At 37.6% G+C, this 20,781-nt stretch overlaps 6 protein-coding genes across 8 annotated transcripts in view; 3 read left to right on the top strand and 3 right to left on the bottom strand.

Annotated features, from left to right (window-relative positions):
• Nucleotides 1-9,264, top strand: part of LOC126801676 (heavy metal-associated isoprenylated plant protein 39-like) — a 92,526-nt gene extending 83,262 nt beyond the window's left edge. For 2 of the 3 annotated variants that reach the window (XM_050529097.1, XM_050529096.1), the window contains exons 2-4: nt 8,134-8,167; nt 8,470-8,545; nt 8,735-9,264. In XM_050529097.1, coding sequence (XP_050385054.1) covers nt 8,162-8,167; nt 8,470-8,545; nt 8,735-9,042 — 390 coding nt within the window. In that variant the 5' untranslated portion in view covers nt 8,134-8,161 and the 3' untranslated portion in view covers nt 9,043-9,264. Of the gene's footprint in view, nt 1-8,074; nt 8,168-8,469; nt 8,546-8,734 lie in introns of those variants that run through there. The other variant, XM_050529095.1, reaches the window with a different exon arrangement.
• LOC126803849 (uncharacterized) lies at nt 151-1,620 on the top strand. Its single transcript, XM_050531572.1, has 2 exons — nt 151-1,315; nt 1,414-1,620. The coding sequence occupies exons 1-2, from the start codon at nt 151-153 to the stop codon at nt 1,491-1,493; spliced, it is 1,245 nt and encodes a 414-aa protein (XP_050387529.1). The 3' UTR covers nt 1,494-1,620.
• Nucleotides 1,889-4,728, bottom strand: LOC126801665 (protein REVEILLE 6-like). The gene is made up of 8 exons (XM_050529085.1): nt 4,433-4,728; nt 4,079-4,136; nt 3,799-3,922; nt 3,538-3,714; nt 3,298-3,393; nt 2,583-2,692; nt 2,400-2,459; nt 1,889-2,314 (listed from the first exon to the last, which is right to left on the bottom strand). The coding sequence occupies exons 1-8, from the start codon at nt 4,660-4,662 to the stop codon at nt 2,216-2,218; spliced, it is 954 nt and encodes a 317-aa protein (XP_050385042.1). The 5' UTR covers nt 4,663-4,728; the 3' UTR covers nt 1,889-2,215.
• Nucleotides 9,265-9,564: 300 nt separating the features above from the next.
• On the bottom strand, nt 9,565-12,913 carry LOC126801673 (uncharacterized protein PAM68-like). The gene has a single exon (XM_050529093.1). The coding sequence runs from the start codon at nt 12,885-12,887 to the stop codon at nt 12,357-12,359; it is 531 nt and encodes a 176-aa protein (XP_050385050.1). The 5' UTR covers nt 12,888-12,913; the 3' UTR covers nt 9,565-12,356.
• Nucleotides 12,914-14,667: 1,754 nt separating this feature from the next.
• On the bottom strand, nt 14,668-17,951 carry LOC126801659 (DUF21 domain-containing protein At5g52790). Its single transcript, XM_050529080.1, has 12 exons — nt 17,453-17,951; nt 17,277-17,353; nt 17,110-17,193; nt 16,876-16,989; nt 16,692-16,778; nt 16,438-16,577; nt 16,254-16,341; nt 16,021-16,094; nt 15,690-15,847; nt 15,323-15,585; nt 15,177-15,223; nt 14,668-15,079 (listed from the first exon to the last, which is right to left on the bottom strand). The coding sequence occupies exons 1-12, from the start codon at nt 17,631-17,633 to the stop codon at nt 14,881-14,883; spliced, it is 1,512 nt and encodes a 503-aa protein (XP_050385037.1). The 5' UTR covers nt 17,634-17,951; the 3' UTR covers nt 14,668-14,880.
• A 607-nt stretch (nt 17,952-18,558) lies between these two features.
• Nucleotides 18,559-20,289, top strand: LOC126801668 (pentatricopeptide repeat-containing protein At4g21190). Its single transcript, XM_050529089.1, has 5 exons — nt 18,559-18,671; nt 18,791-18,889; nt 18,992-19,135; nt 19,230-19,442; nt 19,662-20,289. The coding sequence occupies exons 1-5, from the start codon at nt 18,588-18,590 to the stop codon at nt 20,034-20,036; spliced, it is 915 nt and encodes a 304-aa protein (XP_050385046.1). The 5' UTR covers nt 18,559-18,587; the 3' UTR covers nt 20,037-20,289.
• The last annotated feature ends 492 nt before the right edge of the window (nt 20,290-20,781 follow it).

A 20,781-nucleotide genomic window follows, 5' to 3' on the forward strand; every position in this document is an offset into this window, starting at 1 on the left:
AGAGTAATTTGCTTTTGAGTAATTCTAATCCTGATCTTAAGTATATGCTAAACTGATATCATTTTTGCTCCAGAGGAAAATCCTGCAGACCGTATCTCCTGCAATGAAGCATCTGAATTCATTACTCATGGCGTCTATGAACACTCCACAATGGCTCCAGACAAGCATTTGAAATCTACTACAAATGAAACCTCCGAGCTATATGGATGTAGAATCCCAGCTGTCATTCTAGGAGTTCTTGCATGTGTGGGCCTTGAACACATTTTCAAACCAGAGACTAAAGAAATCAGTTGTTCTATGATCTGGGATGGTTGTACTTCAGAGGATGGCAAGAAAGATTCTAGTAATCATCGTGGTTCTCATCACTATATGCTATTGCCAGACAAAGGGACTGAACAGAAGGATACGACAGCATCTTCAGAGCGAAATATAGCATCAGATGAGATGCATCCTAGTGACACTACAACTGACAACAACAAGCTTAAATTTGTGAACAAGGAAAATGCTGGCCAGCCTGTAAAGGATCTGATCCGAGAACCAAGAAGCTCCAGAAAGGGATTGCAATTAACTGATGCATCGTCTTGCATCCCACAGAGTTCTATTGGCAGATCAACAAGGAAAAGTGTTTCAGAAACATGCAAGTTCTTCTTTCCTGTTGCAAACAAGATTGGCTTGGCTTCTGCAAGTTGTGAAGATAAATCCAGTGTGATCAGCAGTGGAGCCATTGTGTCCTTAAGTTCTATTGATCAAAGTAAGGGAATGGATTACCAGTCAATCTCTGATGATACAAAGCTCTATCCTCTCTGCTGCTCTGATGACAAAGACGCCCTGCCCCTTGAACTTTGTTTGCCTGATGAGGACAGCTTGATTACAGTGGATGATTTCAGGATTGTGACCTACAAGGATATGCTTGAAAAAAACCAGGTCAAAAGTAACAAGGTAACCCCAAGTGCACCAGTTGATAGTTCTGAGAAGCCGATGGACATGAAAACTCGAATCAAAGATGATAAACCTACTCCGGCCTACAAAAGTGCAGCACCAATTTATCAGTTGAAGGCACCTTACTCTGCTCCACCAGAACTTATAAATTCTCAAGTGAAAGCCATTAATCCAAAGTTCAAGCCTATGAATTCATCCAACCAAGCTTTCTCTACAAATGTGCTTCCCACCACTTACCATCGGTCCCAAGCCAAACCATATCAGCAAACAGTTTCAACTACTTACATGCAGGAGCTGTACCATGTCCAAGCTTTTCCCTGGAGCTACCAGATGTCAAGTTATGGATGTGTGCCACTGCCTGTGGCGCCAACTCCAGGTACAATGCCATAACTACACTGATTAGATAGTCAGTTTTCCGAGCTTTCTATTCGCGACAGTAACTCAGAAGAGAATCTGTCTTTGTTGTGTTTGCAGGGGTTTATGGGGGGACTAATCAATATAGAACTCAGAACAATGCAGGGACAAGCTATTACCTTGGTTGGCAAGAGTTGTGAAATGGTATTAACAACAGGGTTAGATTGACTCTTCCAGTCATTACAAAATGCTATTATAGATATGATCAGCTCTCAGAAGAAATGTAATATTGTTCTAGCCTCCTATGGCCTAAGTAGTAGGACAAAGACTTTCTATGGAAATGTCAATATATTCCATGGAATACAAGTAGGAAGGGGTTAAGAAGGTTTAGCTGAATATTCTGGATCTAGCTGTTTTTATATTTACCTTTCATCATTCAACCTCTATCCACCCAGGAAACACACTACTAGTGGAAAAAAGAGGGTGCAGGCAAACCACAAAAGTGGTGAAAGGTTCACTTCCCAGCAAGTTGAATCTAATCAATTTCTAGAGTAAACTATCATATAATGCATATCGAGCATATCTAAATCGTCGGAACAAACATCAACAACACGCTTACTGTGATTAGTAACAGGATGAATACACAGGGGATCACCACTGTACAAAAGTACATTAACCTAAAATTTGAACTGCTATACACACTCCTGCAAAATGTATTGCTTTTCCTTGAACACACTACACCATATTACAATAAATTATGAACATATTCTGTAGTCTGAGCTCACAACAACTATGCGCTATATAATGTCAACACCTACATGGAACCTAAAGCATTCTGATACTTTCTGCGTTTTCTTGGTGATTCATCTGACAATACCACCAAGTGACCGAAAAAGAATCTTCTAACTTCACGACTGTGCACCTAAGCAACATTCTTGTGTTGGTCATTATGAAGGGTTTTACTTGCATCAAGATGGTCTTTTGTATCGCCATCAATCTTGCCGCATGAAAGCAACTTTCTCTGGGATCAAACCAAATATCAGCAATATATTCTTAATGTGCAGCAAAAGATAATAATATATTACTTCACTAAAATAGAAACTCACATGATCCTCAAAATCAGGACTTGTCAAATTCATGGATAGATTTCTCATTAACAGTAAAACCTGCATAGGAGCCCAAAAATAGCATCACAACATTGGTCTTTGAAGTTTAATGTTATCCAATAAACTAAGACTTTAGACCAGGCATTGAAAGGATAGATAACCAACAAGAAAAGATATATATACCGTTTCAACATCTATAGGGTCCATCTTCTTCAGTGTCTGCAGATGCCCTGAAGTATTCGGATCAAAGACACTGCCAATGAAGCTGTATACTTGACAAAAGTCGGGCAAAACTGCATAAAACAAACAGGTGTCACATAAACAACAAACTAGAATTTATAACTATAAAGTTGCAGTCCCTAGATAAGGCCATCACACAGTAAAAAGCACTGCTCAAGGAGATAAAACAGATAAAAATATATTTCCCAAAGGTGCAGGTGTATATTGAATATAAATTCCAGATTGATCCATTCTGATGTGTGATTTTATGTAATTGAATCTCGTGTGTGAAACATCTAGTGAAATATATATCAGTGCTTTCATACATATGTTCAACATACATTGGACGCCAAAGCCAAAGATAACGCGGGGTGAATGTATCCACTCTTCAAAACATAATAATATAAAACCTACTTTTTCGACAAAGCTGTACCCATATTGTGAGAGGTTGATAACATTGACTCATTGAGCATGCAAATACATGATGATACAGAATTGTGCACATATCGACAATCTTAAATGTCAATGACAATCCTTTTCAGTTTCATGTGTGAATGATATTCCATATTTTGCCACAAATCTCTTCCACTTCAAAGGGAAAAAGAAATCAAGTACAGTTCAGGTGACATTCAATTTAAGGGAGGGAAAAAAATTAAAAGTACTAAGATTAAAGCCTCACCTCTCAAGGGATGGCCATTATTCTGGTTCTGTGTTTCTGCGGCTGGTTGAGCTTTTGCAGTGCTTTCTGCACTATTACAGCTCGGCTTAGTTGATCCTGCAAAACACAGGAAACTTTCAGATGAGGAACAGAGATACAATGTAGAAAACACAAACTCAAAAATCAAATTTTGTGAAAGAAAACGTGAAAGTACATGGAGATAGGTTGCCACTAAGGTCATTCAATGTATGATAATCTCACCTTTGGTCTCATTTGATAGGTTGGCTGATTGCACAGAACCATTAGGCCAAGAAGGTACTACACCACCACTCCTAGGACTAATAAGCACCGATGATGAATCTGGCCTTTGGACGAACCCAGGTTCAAGTAAAGCTGTTGAAGAGTGACACGAAGCAGACACTTGTGGGAGTGCCACCACTGACAGAAAAAAGGCATTGGTGAGTGATGATTGTATAGACTTTACCATGACTAAAATACATAAAAAATGGAAACCATCCTCACCATTTTTTGACGCTTTCTGAGGGTAAGGGTGAGATGCTTTCCTTTTCGGCCTGGGTGGCGGTAGATGCTCGCTTGTCCCATTCTTCTGAACCTTCAGGAAATACTTCTGTGCATGACTACGTATCTGCAACACAAACCTTTCTAGTGAGTGTGCCATTCAATCATCGTCCAACATTACAAATTCATAACTAAAAGAAAGCATTTGACAGTCATTTTCGCTAAATTTGCTCTGAAAATGACCAGAACGGCGACAATGTATGAAGAAGATAACAAAGGTAACCTGTATAACTGTCTTCGAGCCGATAAATGCTTCAATTTTCTTCCAATCACGATCAAAGCTGAATAAACCAGAGTGAAATTCAGCAAATAGTTTTCTCATTAACACAAAAAATGTACTTGAAAAACTTAAACAACATCAACCTCATTACATATAATAAGTTTATAACATAATTATCTCCATTTCAACTCAATTAATTACTCTACATATCAGCAATTTCATTCATAATCACACATTTACTTCACATCTAACACTACAATTTAGCTCATCTTCTTCCTTCTTCATTCAATTGAATACAATTTGAGCTCCAATCGAGAACTGAAATTCAAAACCCTAACTGAGAGAAGCTCAACTTACAGCTGAAGAGCTTCGAGGAACTTATCGTGCTCAGGCTCGGTCCAGCTCTCTCTGGACTTGGTGATAGTGTAGGGCTTCCGAATCTTCTTGCTCAGATCCTCCGCGGACGACGTCGACGTCGACGCCGTGGTGGTGATCGCCGCCGTGGCGTATGGCCCGAGTCCGGGAAGGGCCATTTCGCCCGGATCCAAGTAGAGGCTTTCGGGCGGAGTCGGGCTTTTTGATACCATGAAATTTGAAACGGAGTCGGGTTTTGGGCTTTTCCGGAAGGAGCGAGGAATTCTGCGAATAGTTAGCGCCGGTGGCTTTGGAGGTTATATCGGACTTGGGTTTTGTTGGCTGCAGCCGGTGGATTTTTGGATTGGGGGGATAAACCAATGGGCGGTCGCCACGTTTACGGTAGGAAGAAGGATTAGGTTCTCTTAATTAAACCGTGTTGCCTAATCTAATTAGTCCCATTTCAAAAAACAAATCTAATTAGTCGATCTAAACACTCACTAAAGTGGGAGTTATGTCTTGCACTAGTTTTATTTCTTCATTTTTGAAGACAATTTGCCCTAAATTTATCAACAATGGCTATTAATTTGTGCATGACAGTTAATGGGATTTGAGATGCGAGTTTAGACCTCGATCAGTCCATGAATTTGTATCGACTAGATTTAAATTGAAATTACATATACTATGTATTCCAAACACAAACTTTAAAGTAGACACCAATATCATAATCATCCTCTTCTGCATAATAAAAATGTGTTCGACCTCATTTGAATTCTTAATATCTTGAACTTTTATAATTTTCTTTTCTTTCGTGTGTATGAATTTAACCTTAAAGCTCCTTATTTCTAGAGGCTCAATTGATGTCTTAAAATTAACAGATTGGAAACGAGAAATATGAAGGGCTAGGAGGAGTTTCCAAGGACCCAAAAGTATGTGAAGTATAGGAGTGGACACATGGTTGTAACGGGCCTAGAAATATATGGACCAATGCTTTCAATAGTGACGTGTGAGTGGCCATATATTAGGCCACATGGTAGATTGGTCTAGGAGAATAAGGGCCAGATATTTTTCACGGGGCCCCGCCTTGCTTTCTTTCATTTCCGTCGAGTATCTTCTTTCGGATCTTTCATGAGATTTTTGTTTTCACTGTTGAATTTGGAATACACATACATGGAATTTGAAAACGATGCATCTATCCAAACTAGGGTGTTTATATATATATATATCAAAAGTAGGGTGTCTTTGTTATGTAGTTATGTATAGTGTGGCTAATATTCAAGATAATGACCCATAACTCTATAAGAGGTTAACGTTACGTGTTATAGTGTAAGGTTTGTTTGTTCATGGAGATGGGGAATTAGATTATATGACAACGTTTTTGTGATGAATATATAATTTTCTTTATTCGATCATCCTCGAGTGAGCGATGATTTTTAAACTAGCCAACATAGTGTCACATCTATGTACCTGAAGAGCTCGATATGGTAGTTTGTGATCTTGAAAACCAATGACCTGTGGTGGCACATAAATATATATCAATTTACGTTGAGATCGAAGTATCCATCCCTTAACTAAAGAAAAAAAAAACAAAGGATTGTAAGATAAAATACGTACAACTATGTGAATTTTCTCCTAACATACCTACAAATCTACAATTAATAAACTACATCTGAACAATTGTATATATATTTTTTTATCAAAAAACAATTGTATATTTATATAAGTATATTCTTACATAGTACTCATGAATCATGATCTCTACGATATTGGTACTTATCACCACAATAAATGTGATACTGGTTCTTATCGCTACAAATGTTAAGAGTATCTTACATAGTACTCATGAATCATGTTCTCAACGATATTAGTTCTTATCACCACCTATGTGATACTGGTTCTTATCCCTACAAATGTTGACATGCATGTCAATAACCTCTTAAGAAGTTAATTAAACCACCTTCAATTTCCATCTTTAAATACTTGTATACGAGCCCCGTATGCATCCATGCTTGTTTTGGAAGTAGAGTACGTAGTTAGTCTTAATTAGTTCGGTTCCATGCTTGTTTCTCTGTATAAATTAACATGTACTCCTGAAATATCGTCAAACTTAATTTGACCGATGTCACGGTCACATACGTACATGTGCAATCACATTGTTATTTATATGTCTAATTCATATCTTAAGACGTTCTAAAGCTGTAAACAATTAGGATTTCCTCCTTATAATAAATTAATCACAATGGATATATATCATATAATTCACATCTAATTGTAGACTGAGACTCAAATCGATCTTGTCGGGTCACTTCCCAGATCAAGTTTTACACTATGGAAATCGACCTCGCTTGGCTCATTTTTATATATGAAGGTACAGGTCGATGGCCTGTTCGTCCATGTTCGAGTTATATATATAACTAAGTATATATAATTAACCAGGCATGCATTAATCTTATTGGATTAATGCATATATTTTTCAAATTTAATCACTCTTTAGTTAGCTCATCTTTTTATGATAATAGTAATAATTAGCTAGCTCATAGCTAATCAAAGATTTTTTATATATACCTGCATTTATGGATCGATCTTGCATGTTACTGACTCCTTACTTGGCCCTGGAAAATGCATTAACAATCTTATAAATGGACGATACACCGCACAATACTAAGTAATTAACTGCTACCGTTGGAGCAGAATACTTAGAATCAAAGCAAAAGTTTTAGATGATATATAAGGCAATAACAATCGACACTAAGTTCATGAACCAAATATTCGTGACCTCATGAGGTACGCAGTAAGGCAAAAGAACACTTGTTATAGTCTGTGACCACTCAAGACTCGAGGGTGTACTCTATCTCATTAGTCGTTGTACGTACGTACGTGAGTGAGACTACTTTGTAATCTTCAAGGTTTTCAATATCTTATGTATTAACTCAAGCCTTTTGATATATGAGAATATTTTCACCGAAGGAGTTGTGATAAGTAATAGAACATGCAGTGCCGCGTTGCACAGTAAATCTGTGCCGCGCTTATTGTGCAGCGTTGCACAGTAAGTAATGCCGTAATGGCACCACCTGCATAAATGCAGGTGCGCCTAATAAAGGTTTGTAATTGAAAACATGGACATGATCGAGAAAAAGAGAGGAGGGAAGAGGCATGCAGTTGGGCGGAAGCTCGGTGGCGAAGGAAGTGAAGGAGAGACTTCGTCTTTGTACGTTACTATGAATTATGACGAGCTAGTGATCTAGTACAAAATGGAGTCATGGACAACGACGACCCACCAGACGAGTCTATAGAGTTTAAACAAAGGTCCAAGTGACGGCAAAGACTCGCAATCTCTTGGCTACTTCGTGGAAGTAGTATAACACCATGATTGTTTTAGATCACCATTGATTTTTCAAAAGGCCACGCGATTTTAACGATGCCGTATTGCCTTTTTAGTCCTGCAATACGGTGTCGTTTCAAGTGTGAATACAAACCCAGAAATTTTAGTTTATTGTGATCGGGGCCAAAACTAGAGCACATGGTTTTATTGACCGCCTTGACCCAAAAAAAATATTTAATTGACCGGAAAACTGGACTCTAGTCTAGGGTTGACCCTCCCAGTGTATATAGACAACACGCCACTCTCATTTCATCATCTCTCTCTCTCTCTCTCTCTCTCTCTCTCACTAAATTTAGCAGCTTCAGTATTATACTTCTGGTTTTTTTCCAGATCCTTCAAATCCAGTGAAAATGAAGGTACGTACTTCTACTAAGATTCAAAGCTCTCCTCCTCACTCTAGCTATGTTTGTCGTTTCCCTTTTACTTTAGCGTCTTAAGTTCATGATGAGGATTTTTTTGGTATAATTATGATCAGTTTTATGCAATATAACACACGAAAAATTGGTGATACCTTCACCTTCACTTACTGGTTTCTGAAATTCCAATTGTTCCTTGAAGTTCTAAGTTCAATTAAGGATGGGTTTATTTCCGTGCTCTGTTTATATATGGATTTGATCGAAATTTGTTCTAATAGTTCTTTCATTCTGCTCCATGACAGAAAGTTGTGTTGAAGTTGGACGTACACGATGACAGGTCCAAGAAGAAAGCCATGAGGGCAGTCTCAGGGATCGAAGGTATATTTGTATTTACAACCTTGCAAATATTACTCTGTTTTTCATCAATAAATTAACCTGATACTTACCAAATTGTGATGTGCTTTCATTTCGAAACAAATTAAAGTATGAGATTAGAGTCATTAGACGATATTAGCTTCTCTTAGCTGGTGTAGCTAACTGGTTTTTGTGATGGCAATAATTGAACAGGGCTAGATTCGATCTCCATGGACATGAAGGACCAGAAGCTGACAGTGACTGGGGACATAGATCCAGTAGACTTGGTGAGCAAGTTGAGGAAGCTATGCCGCACTGAGATAGTATCGGTAGGACCAGCCAAGGAGGAAAAGAAGAAGGAAGAGCCAAAGAAAGAGGAACCCAAAAAAGATGAGAAGAAGAAAGATCCCAAAGATGAACTGGCTGAGTATCTCAAGCTCTACGGTCAATGCCCACCAGTGAGTACGCATTATTATGTTAGAAGTATGGAGGAGGATCCCAATTCCTGTGTCATCTGCTAATCGATCTACTAATTAAGGGTTAGAAAAGATTGAAGCCAAGATGAATAATGGGGCAGATCGATAATTTTGAATTTTGATAATGTTCTAAAAAAGAGAGAAGCTGCCATATTGTACAGTACGGGCCTACGGGGGTGATTTGCTTTGTTAATTTCTTTCATTTCTTTGCTGTTGAACTTGGAATATGAAACTAGAAGGAAAATAAGATAGCTTATGTTAGAGGCTTCTTTGGTGCAGGACTCTTGTTTTGGAATCTTCACACTTATGAATGTTGTTACTAAGACGATTACTGAAATATTGGTACAGTTAGCTATGTGCTATCTTCATCGATCTGTTGATCGAGTAGATTAATCATTGACGTTCATTTGAACTTAATTCTATGCATGCATGTATGGATCGGAGTAAAAGCTAGAGTAATTGGTTTTGTCTTTTGAACTTTGCATGTTGAAAGTTAACATACATACATACATACATTTGGTATGTAATTTGTTCAAAAGAATGGTCATATCGTGATAAAGAGGGGGAAGGGGAGGTAATATCTATGTTATGTTCTAGAAGTGCATTAAGAGGTCTGTAGCAATTTACTCATTTTGCTAAAGTTTTATTTTGCCTGAAATAAACAAGTGATCTTATCTTAATCAGATGACTATTATCGACGTGGAACGGTGGAAGTTGAAGACTCATGTCCATTTCACCAAAATATTAATTTTCTAAACCCTAAAGATTGGAATGTATATAAAAATTCAACTTGACATGATGACTTGATCCCAAAACAACGAGAATAAGATAGGCCTAGCTTGATTTGCTCAATTCTTAATAGCGTTGATTAAGACTTTGCTTATTTACAAATACAAACGCCTCACTGGATCGATTGGCAAAGGAACTATTAGGATTTTCTTTGTGCTTTTTAAACTAGATAATTGGTTAATATGACTTGAATAATTCTAGGGTTTCTACCTTTCACAGTTTCACGTCAGCATAAGAATGTACAACGTCGTCGATCGTCTGCGTTTTGGTCGGTCGGTTAGATAAGTCTGTTAGTGAGCTAGGTAAGTCCTTCTCATGGTTTGGATTCATTAACTGGGTGCTGATTCTGCTGCTGAAAGAAACTACTGCAGTCTGCAGACATTTTGGTTTATCTGTTTGTTTATCAATTAACTCGTCAATTGTTATCCAACCTAAGTTAATTTAGCTGATGTAATCAAGTTGTATAGAGCTATAATTAACACCACAGATTTACTAAACAAACAAAAACCACTTGGAGCTTAGCTAGATAGTAGGATCGGCGATCAGTGATTAGTACATATATATGTGTCGTTAATCGTTATATATGCTAATTTTAAACGATTAAATTTAGAAGCATCGATTGTATGTGTGTAAGTATAATATTAGGAAGATGATTACATCAATCCATGTGTAACATGTTGATGAGGCTTCAGATCTAAACATATCTTATTTTAGTAATTTTACAAGTTAGATTAATTACAAATCAACCTACCCCTATGATATACGATAATACGAATATCAATTATGTCAATTAAGTATACTTAAGTGATCATCGATATAGACGCTTTTAGACTAGTTTAATAAAGTTTTAACCTGATTGATTGAATCATATATGTTTGTGGAACCCTGTGCTGTACGTGCAAGTCAACGTCAACTTAATTATTTCGAATTGAAGCATGCTTGTTAGTAGTGTGGTACAACTGTACAAGTAACTTCATTTGCAATGGAGTTTTTTTTTTCTGAACTGAGTAATGCATTAAAACAACCAAAAACAGAGTTACAGAGCAACTATACTAAACTCCAGAAATGTCATGCAAAGTAAAGAAGATAAAGAGGGAGGTGGTAACCGGAACCAATCCGGTGCACACTCCTTCCGGCGAGCCAAGCGAGCAACCATATCAGCGACACGATTAGCCTCTCTGCTGGTCCAACCCCAGCTAAACGAAGGAAGATCAACTGTTAAAGCTCTAATAAAATCTAGAATGGGCAACACAGTCCAATCCGCACATAAAGTAGAATCATTAAGGAGCTTAACAAGTTGGGAAGAGTCTGATTCAAAGATAACATGAGATGCCGGCAAGGTAAGTGCCAGCTTCACTGCATAAACCAAAGCCAAAGCTTCTGCAACTGGAGGAATAGAAGCAAAAGTGACTGCAGCCTGTCCAGAAATCAGAGTACCAGATGAGTCACGAGCCACTAATCCAATATCAACCCCATCCAAAGACCAAGACGCATCTGAGTTGATTTTGATCTGAGCGGGCAAGGGAGGAATCCAATTTGGCTTAGGAGGAAAACATCCAGATTTTTCCAACGGCCAAATCAGCTGCAGAAGATTGTGAAAGCAAAGGAATAGCTTGAATTACAAGTTTCTCTGCAGGAGTTATTAGAAGAAATAGAGTCAAGCTGCCAAGTTCTAGAATGCCAATCAACGAGGGAATGAACCATAAGCGAAGAGTTTACATGAACCAAAGGGTGCAATCTCATATCCGGAAAGATGAGGAAGCCAATTCGAGTTCCAATCAGTACATTAACCCCATTACCAATCTGCAAGGCCGAAGATGTTGCCAGAATTTCCCTTCCAAACAATAAACTTGACCATAACCATGACGGAGACGATCCTTTCCTAGCAGTCCAGAAGTCATCCAGAGGGAAATATCGAGCTTTGGGAAGCCTAACCCATAGTGCTGAAGGATTAGAAAGTAAACGCCAACCTTGTTTGGCCAATAATGCCTGATTAAAATCCTGAATATCACGAAAACCCCATTTGCAATGGAGTTGGAATTAGCTTTTGAATGTGAATCTCATAACCTCAACTACAACAGTAACGCCCCACCGCCCCAAGGGCAACGATTAGTACATAACTTATTTGTGTAACTTAATTAGTATATTAAAGTGAAGAGAAATGTGATAGAATCGAACATCCAATTTGTCTCTCTTCTATACACATAACTTGAAAAAGTTCAATTTTTTTTTCAAGTCACGTACGTTGCCCAAAAGAATGTCAATTTGAATATCTGATGCTGCTCTTTCGAGGCACTTTGTTAAACATGTTTGCTTCCCCCAAAAGATATCTAAGTGCGTAGCACTAGCACATTCATGATTATAAGCCTATCTTTCAAGAAACAATTTGTTAACGGAATCGATCTGCATAAGTGGAGACTATACACAGCATACAAGTTCAAAAGCAATAATAATGAATAATGACCAAAAATTAACTATGTTATGGGACAACTATGTCAATGTATATGGTACCGTAGAAAATGCTTAATCATTATGATGATCAATATGCATCAGTTGAAAAATTGCAACATCTATGAACTACCCTCATCTTCCTCCCTCCACATATCAACCCAATTCTTCTGAACTTCTTCAAAACCAAGAAGGGAACCCTTCTTCTCTGCATCCCAACTCGTAGACAAAGCCCCATACGCAATCCCAACTGCTGAAGTCCCAAAAGTTAACAACGTCGTCAAGAATGGAAGCCAAACCGGCACATCCCACAAGTTCCTCTCCTTGATGTATTGAAAAACGTTCAAAAAAGCTATGCCGGTAGCCAGGGGAAGCCCGACTGCCGCCACTATCCTCACCAGCATCCTCTCCGTTACGACTTGCGGAATCTCCTCATCGTCATCATCATTTTTAGGGTTTTTGCTTGTGGGTTTTTCTTTCATGGTGGCTGGTGGGTTGTTGCCAAACCCTTTTGAATTGGCATGTGGTTGAATATGATGATGCGTCCTTTTGGGGAGTGTTTGGTTTTGGAGGCTTGTGGGGTGGGGGGCTGAGGTTTTGAGCTTCCATGGAGAAGATTGAGAAAGATGGGAGTGAAAGATCAGAGTTCTCATAGCTACGTACACCAGGCTAAGTTATAGTTTCCATTACAGTATCTATTGTTGAATGGTATGATCTTATTGCCATAAACCTTATCCCAAAATGAATGGTGGTGACATTCTTTCGTATAAGATATTTTTCAGATGGTGAGCCTTCTTTTTGTTTCTTAATTACTGCAATATAGAATGATAGATTAACAAAATTTGTTCCCTTATAAGATTTTTGAGCTTTGAAAATCTTCCTTTTACCAACTTGCATGTAAAACTCATAATCAAATATCCAAGAACAGATAGAGAGAAGGAACCAAATAGTAATCAAACATGATGCATATATATGTAGACGATTTTAAAATTCGAAGGAATTGAATGTTATTCCATGCCAAGTTGTATTAGACGGAGGGAAATAGATGCATGCATATGCTCAGTGGCGGATTTAATCCCTCAAAGTTAGGTGAGTGGAAAAATAATTAATACAGAATAGGTGAAAAACATATATAAGTGAAAATAATTTTTTTATATAATACAGTTTAATTTTAATAAATAAATATTCGATAAATTAATAACTTTAGACTGTTCTAAAAAGCGGCTGTCTAGGCGCTAGGGGGTGGGTCACCACCACGCTTTTTACCTATTTGGTCATCTGTGGCGTTCGAGAGATTTAGTTGCCACTTAGGCGGTTCTAGGTGGTCCATGATGTTCTTTGGTGGTCTGTGACAGTCAAAATCAATAGACTTTTAGAAGAAGAAAAAAAATACTGGTCACTCCTTTGTATGTTAAGGGTCTCGACAATTTACTCCTCATACTTTCAATTTCAACCAATCACTCCTCATACTCTCAATTTTCAACTAATTGCTACATTATTTTTCTCTTCGTTAAAAATGTCTGTTAACTACTAGATTTAGACTATATTAGAATGTGAAATCTCGATTATAACCTTCACTCTTACCCAAAAGATAAAACAAAAAATCATCTGCCGCCACCACCATCGCAGCCTCAAACACAAAATCTTGCTTTTGCATCACTATTGTAGCGAAAATTCTTCCACTCACCCTGTGAACCTTCACTTGGGTGACGTTGGTGCTTAAATGTAATCTTGTTTGATTTCTACTCTCTAAGTGTTATTGAATTCGATTGCATGCAAATTTAGATTAGGCCCTAAGTCAATCTAAATGTTAATTGAAATCTTGCATGATTAGATGATCTCATAAGGCTCTAATTGTATTGGTGTATAAAAAGTATGTAATTGGTCGAATTAGAATGCATGATAGGTTCGAACTTATAATTATGTGGTGTAATGGTAAATTTGGTTTATGTTTGTTAAAGAGAAGTCGATCATGTACATAGTAATTTAGGTTTTATTTTAGTAGTTAATAATCAATCTCAAACCCCCCATTATTTGTTAACACTAAAAGTTTAGAGTTCTCTTCAATTCCCCGAACTGAACGATCAATGTGTATTCTATACTAACGATGATGTTTTACATGGTTTATTATAGACGTTTTAATTAACGCTCTATCGGACATGATCAATGATTGATGAAGAATGGAAGAATGAAAAAGTGACGTGTGTCGAGGAAAAGGCGAAAACAATTAAACAAATGAGGCAAAAGTCAATACTCAAATGACATTAATTATAATATGTAAAATTAAAAGTAATTGTATTTATTATATTTATTCAATTAGAGAGGTGAGCAACAATTTTAAGACGAAAATAACAAGAATTCAAAAAGATATTAAAAATAAAATTTCTCCAAAAAAATGGTGTGATATAAATTATTGAATTAGCTTGCCAAAATTTAAGTTATTTTCAACCAAATTCCGACGAGGGTTTTTTTGGTTGGAAAGAATGACATATACGACGGAGTTTCCGACAGTAACTTTGGTTGTAAATTACTATTATTTCCAACTAAAATGGTCAGAAAAGAGTATTTGTAACTGAGGTAGTACCGACCGAGCCGGCCAGATTTATTTGGTCGGAAAAAGTATTAACGACCAAGTTAGGGTTTTTTTCAACCATTTTCAGAGTCGGAAATCATGTTTTGTGTTGTAGTGTTTGCAGAATTGATGGGAGAACGGATTATAGGACTATTGTATGTCGAAGACAAGGGAGAGGCCTCCGGAGTTCTCCAATAAATCTGAGATAGAGACTTAGTTCCAAGAGATTTTGAGGATGTTGATCGTCTTGAAGGTAGCAAGTTGATTTTGATTCTGAAATAGATTTTAACAAAACAAAGTAATTAATAAGTAACTAAAGCGTTGAGTATGAAGTTTACATGAGAGAAAATGAATATATAGTTATGCTCACTTGTTATGCACATTCACATACTCATCTGTTTCATCCAGTATGTCTTCCTTCAAGACAGAAATTAACAGAAAGAGATGGTTTAGTTCATTATAAAAATCTGCATGTTAAACTATGTTTCATACTATATTTAGTTATTTACTTGGTACCTGTAGCAGTTCCTCCATTACGTCCTCCATTGTTATGATTCCAATCACCTCCTCATCCAAGTGACTTTGAATTGATCCTACGCTTTCATTTGATACATTTCCACCTCCTTCATTATGCGGCTTGTAATGCGTTTGTGTAAGATCTTCATTTTGCTCCATGACATGCTCTGACAGTGGAGTGTTGTATTCAGTACTTTCACTCAAGTACACAGGCGATATGTCTATGGTTAGATGCTCGTTCCCTTTGCTGGGAAAATTTAAATCTGCAATTTCTAGTGCAACATTAACACTGGGCCACTGGCTGCATATCTAGGACATACTTGTGTCTCAAAACTTGATTTCACTAATCAAATCCTGAATGCATTACCTTGGCTCTCCTGTCGTTTTGAAGCTATTCTTGAACTCCTAGCATCTTTTTCCCATTGTCCATTAACACCCTTGTTAGTCTTCACCACAGCAGCCATATGACTGTGGCCTTTCCGGAACTGATTCAGTATATCATATAAAGGCCAGTCGCTATAAACCCTGTTCATAGGAGACTATAAACAGTTATCACATAGTAGAGACATAACTGTTTATGGTTTATGCCAAATATGTCCATCAAGTTTCATCAGGGTGGTAATTTGGAGGGCACTTATTGCTTATGCTGCTATACTCATCTAGACTTGTTGAGTGGAATAAGTGAACATTTTACATACCTAGGAATTTTTCTAATTGTCATGCGCTTAACTGGGGTTTCATCTTCAGGGCGACAGAAGATCAAATTCTTCGCCTGCTGATTCAAAAAACAACAGTTAATAGTTACATGAGGCCGAAAGGGTTACTTGGAAAGTTGCAGTAAACAATGAAGCCTGCATCTTTGTAAAGAAAGGAAGAATAAAAAAAGACTTGGTCAAAACTAATGAACAAACAAAGTTACTGAACTGTTTACCAAAATGAGGCCAATGATATTTTTTGGGTTTCCTGCATAGATTGGTACACGACTGTGACCTCTGCTCATTACTAAACCCAGTGTATTCCTAAGCACAAATATAAAAAATATATATTAGGTATTGAGCTAGAATCAGACATTAGAAAGTACTATGTTCAAAATAGAGTGGTACATATATATGTACATGTCAAGTTTGGAGTTTATGTCAAGCGCAAAAGTTTCTGATATTGGAGTCATGGCATTTTCAGCAGTCTTCTGCGTCAAATCCAAAGCACCAGCAATGATCATAGTTTCATGACGCGATAACTCTCCACCTTTTCCTGCCTGAGGATGAACAATAGTATGTCTTAACGATGCGGGGAAGAGGACATCGATCACTTATGAAAATCTATTATCACTTTTAACTACAACAGAAGATATGAAAAGTAACTAGCAGACCTCATTTGCATGCAGATCTACCAATGTTTTCAGCTCTGCTCGTCTTAGTAGGACAGAATGCCTTTCTCCAAGGAGGAAATCCAACAGCTGTGCTAATGTCAAAATCGTTGAATACACAGAAAACCAACAACCCTATATGGTTGAGTAATTTGTGAAAATCCAAAATATACTAGGCAATGTTCACCTTACTGAAAGGGTATGCTATGGGGAAAAAGACCACCAGAACTAACCGTACCAAGTAAGATACTTTTGCACCAAGACTTAATCCATATCTGGAACATACAGCTTGAGGAATGATCTAAGAGAAAAGATCCGTATTGAAGATAAATAAGATGACGATGGTATATATAAATCATTTAAACTACATTATGATCAAAATCAAACTAAAACAAATAAGTAAAAACTAAAAAGACATTACCTCTGTAACTGCAACTACAAGCGTAACCGACGCAATAATAGCAGCCCAAACTGGGAGAATTGAGTCCACGAAAATTGGAAGTGCCTGCAGATAGAACAATATTAATTACATCCAATCAATTATCTTCAGAACATGAACTCTAATAATGCATGTGTATGTCAGCATACCTCCATTGCCAGTGTTTTGCCTATGAGGAGAGTGCATAATAGTAGATGCTCATTCTTTACAAGAGGCAAAATCGTTGCTGTAAATTGGTACCAAAGAAATGTAGTAGATGAAGCTTTAAAAGTAGGGAATTGAAGGAATTAGTATCTGCAGAATGTAATGTATTTCCATTACCAACCTGCATTCTTCTGGTCTTTGGGTTTACCGGACTTGATGAGGACCTCAAGATCAACTTTGCTGAAGGACAAGAGTCCTAATGCAAGGCCTGATGCAATACCAGCAAGTGACACAAGGATCATACTAATCACTATAAACAACCAGAAATTGGCCTGGCAACAAGGAACATCATTCTCTCTCATTACAACTGACGTTTGATGAAGTGTGCAACTCACGGTTTGAAAAGCAATACTCTAGCCAAGTAGCTAATATTGGATTGATAAAACAAAGGGTTGGCTACTTGGGTTTATACACAACAGCTCATAATACAAACAAATAGCATAGGGTAACTAATTTTGGACAAAGACAAATATGAAGATTGCTACAAGTTTTTTTTTTTGGTCGAACGATTGCTACAAGTCTAGTATCCAAATCCAAGTCGACTGCCGAATCCCCTGGTTTATAGATTCCAGGAAGAAAAACATGTAAACAGTCGTAGACTGGAATATAACCTGGGAATATTCAGGTTTAACCTAAAATAAAACATATGAAAGGAGTCCAAGTCATATAATTGAAGTAATTATGAATTGTGAGAGGCTTTTGGTTGTAGTATTGACACCAAAATACACAATTTTAGTGCATTCCTAATCTAGTTCATTGGAGTCTTCGTGTAAAGCTCCACCGCGGACGGAAACCTACAAGGAATCAAAGAAAGAAGAATGTAATAAGCAACTAAGCAAAGTTTCTGAGCTGAGGTGGAAGTAGAGAGGCGGAGGAGGTGAGTGGTGTTATTACAAGGCACGGCGGTGGAGGAGCAGACATTGGCGGCGGCGTTGAATCGGACGGCCATGGCTGACTCGATCATCGTCTTCTCTCTCTCTCTCTCTCTCTCTCTTGAATTTAATGGAAGTGAAATCTCTCTCTCACTTGGTTTTTGAGAGGATGAGGATTGTGATACTCTTTTTTGAGTCTTTCCTACTCTAACCAGGGGGGCTGGAATCCTCTGCGGGCGCGAATAGTTACAGCCTCTCTACAGCATTGACGCGCAGTCAAACACCAAAAACGCACCGTTTTGGGTTATTGTATATTTATCCGAGTCTGTGAGCCATTCAATCCTTTTTAGTTTCTGGGAAAATCATTCAAATGCTGTCTTAGTAATGCTTAGCTTAAAGTACTCGCTGCCGGTGTTTACTGGGCGGCTGGAATTTACCGGAATATCCCAGAGGAGGAGCAGTGTGGTGGTAAGCTTCACTGAAATTTGGGGTACCCTTTTCTGTAATTTGGAATATGATGATTGTTTTTGTTGTGAAAGATTATCAGTTATCACTTTGTTGTTAAATTTTGCTTCTTCTTTTTTCAGGTATGTGGATTGAAGGGACCAAGACCCAGATACCCAAGAGTGTGGAAATCCAATAAGAAGATTGGGACTATTTCCAAGTCACTCAAGCTTGTTGAGTGTGTGAGTTTTTTTGCTTGTTTTCTTACTTGTTTTATTAGTGTAATACCCTTTTGCATAGTTTTTGTGTTTAGTGTTGAAATTGGTGATGTTTTGTTTTGTTAGATTAAGGGATTGTCAAATGTGAAAGAGGAGGTTTATGGGGCACTTGATTCTTTCATTGCTTGGGAGTTGGAGTTTCCATTGATTACAGTGAAGAAGGCTTTGAAGACTCTTGAAAATCAGAAAGATTATAAAAGGATCATTCAGGTAGTTATTTTTGTTTCTTTTATGTGGTTAAGATCATGGATTTGTGAACCTTGATGTTCTGATTCTGATAAATTTGTGGCTTTTGGGGATTTAGGTAGCGAAATGGATGCTGAGCAAAGGTCAAGGAAGGACAATGGGGACTTATTTTACCTTGTTGAATGCTTTGGCGGCAGATGGGAGGATTGAAGAAGCTGAAGAGCTTTGGAAGAAGCTGTTCTCGCAGTACTTGGATAGCATGCCTCGAACGTTCTTTGACAAGATGATTTCGATTTACTATGAAGGGGGCCTGCATGACAAGATGTTTGAGGTAATGTGACAATAATTCTTTGTGTAATACAAGTGATCAGTTGAAACTGGCGAACATAGTAATGCAGATTCTTGAAAATTAATGGATTTTTATTGTGAAATGATTTTAGTTGTATAGGCTTAATGTTGGATATCATGTTATGGCTAGTTTGCAAATTGGAACCTTCGAAATTTGATGCATCATTGAGGTTAACTTCTTGGAAACTTTCTCTTGCTGTAGATATTTGCTGACATGGAGGAGCTTGGCATCAGACCAAATATGTCAATTGTTAACAAGGTTGGAGATGTCTTTCAGAAGCTAGGTATGATGGACAAATACACTAAATTGAAGAAGAAATATCCACCGCCAAGATGGGAGATTCGGTACATCAAAGGAAAACGTGTTAAAATTCAAGCAAACAAGCAAAGCAATCTTGATGGTGATGACAAAATGTTAAGTGCAGAGAAGGAATCAATTCAAAGCTCAAATGAAGTGTCAAATGCCAACTCAAATTTAGATGAACAAGCTGTTGAAGCTGAGGAAGTGAACCAGAACATGTCCAATTTACTGGAGGAAGCTGGTATGAGTTCAGATGAACTCAGGGTTGAATCTTAAAGCTCTTATTGACCAGTCAGATGCATCGTTATTATGCGATGGTATCCCCCATGATGAGGAAAGGTACTCAAGGTAAAGGAAGACGTTCAAAAGTGATGTTGAAAATCATAACGCTTGTGCCCGTCTAGGAAAAATTGTCGTGTCAGACTTGTTTCTAGTTAGAAGCAGCTGCGTGTTAGGAACAGATCAAAGTATTTGTAGTGCAGATTTTAGGATAATAGTATGAAATGTACAAGCATTCTTTTTGCAAGTCTCGCCCTCCTGTATTATCCTTTACATTTACAAAGTCCAGTTAGCTACAAAAAATATATATTGTTCTAAAAGAGGTTATATAGCAAACTGACCAGATTTTTATAACCAGTGTTTCAGTATCAAAGATTACATCAAGAAATGAATAAAGAAAGAAATTAGAACCGTAAGTATCAAACATAATCCTTATCTTCCATCTCTTCCTCATAACTGGCATGCGAAACTTTTAGCTTGAAGCTTGTCTTTCGATCACAACCAATCCAAGAGTCGAAGTTACATGTCAAATTGTGATCCCCCTCCACTAGGCCATGTAGTTACCAGTCTAGACCCCCGCTTAACCTTTTCAACTGCTTCTTTGACTGTAGCATTAATCTACTCCATATGCTCCTGAATCCTGCAGTATCTCTTTTACTGCATTCGAGGTGGTGGTAATAGCCACAGCTTCATCCATGAAAGTTACCTTCTCCCACAGCAAGATTTCATTGGAGGCGCTGTC

Source organism: Argentina anserina, chromosome 7 (genome assembly GCF_933775445.1).
Source record: "Argentina anserina chromosome 7, drPotAnse1.1, whole genome shotgun sequence".
Classification (NCBI taxonomy): Eukaryota; Viridiplantae; Streptophyta; class Magnoliopsida; order Rosales; family Rosaceae; genus Argentina; species Argentina anserina.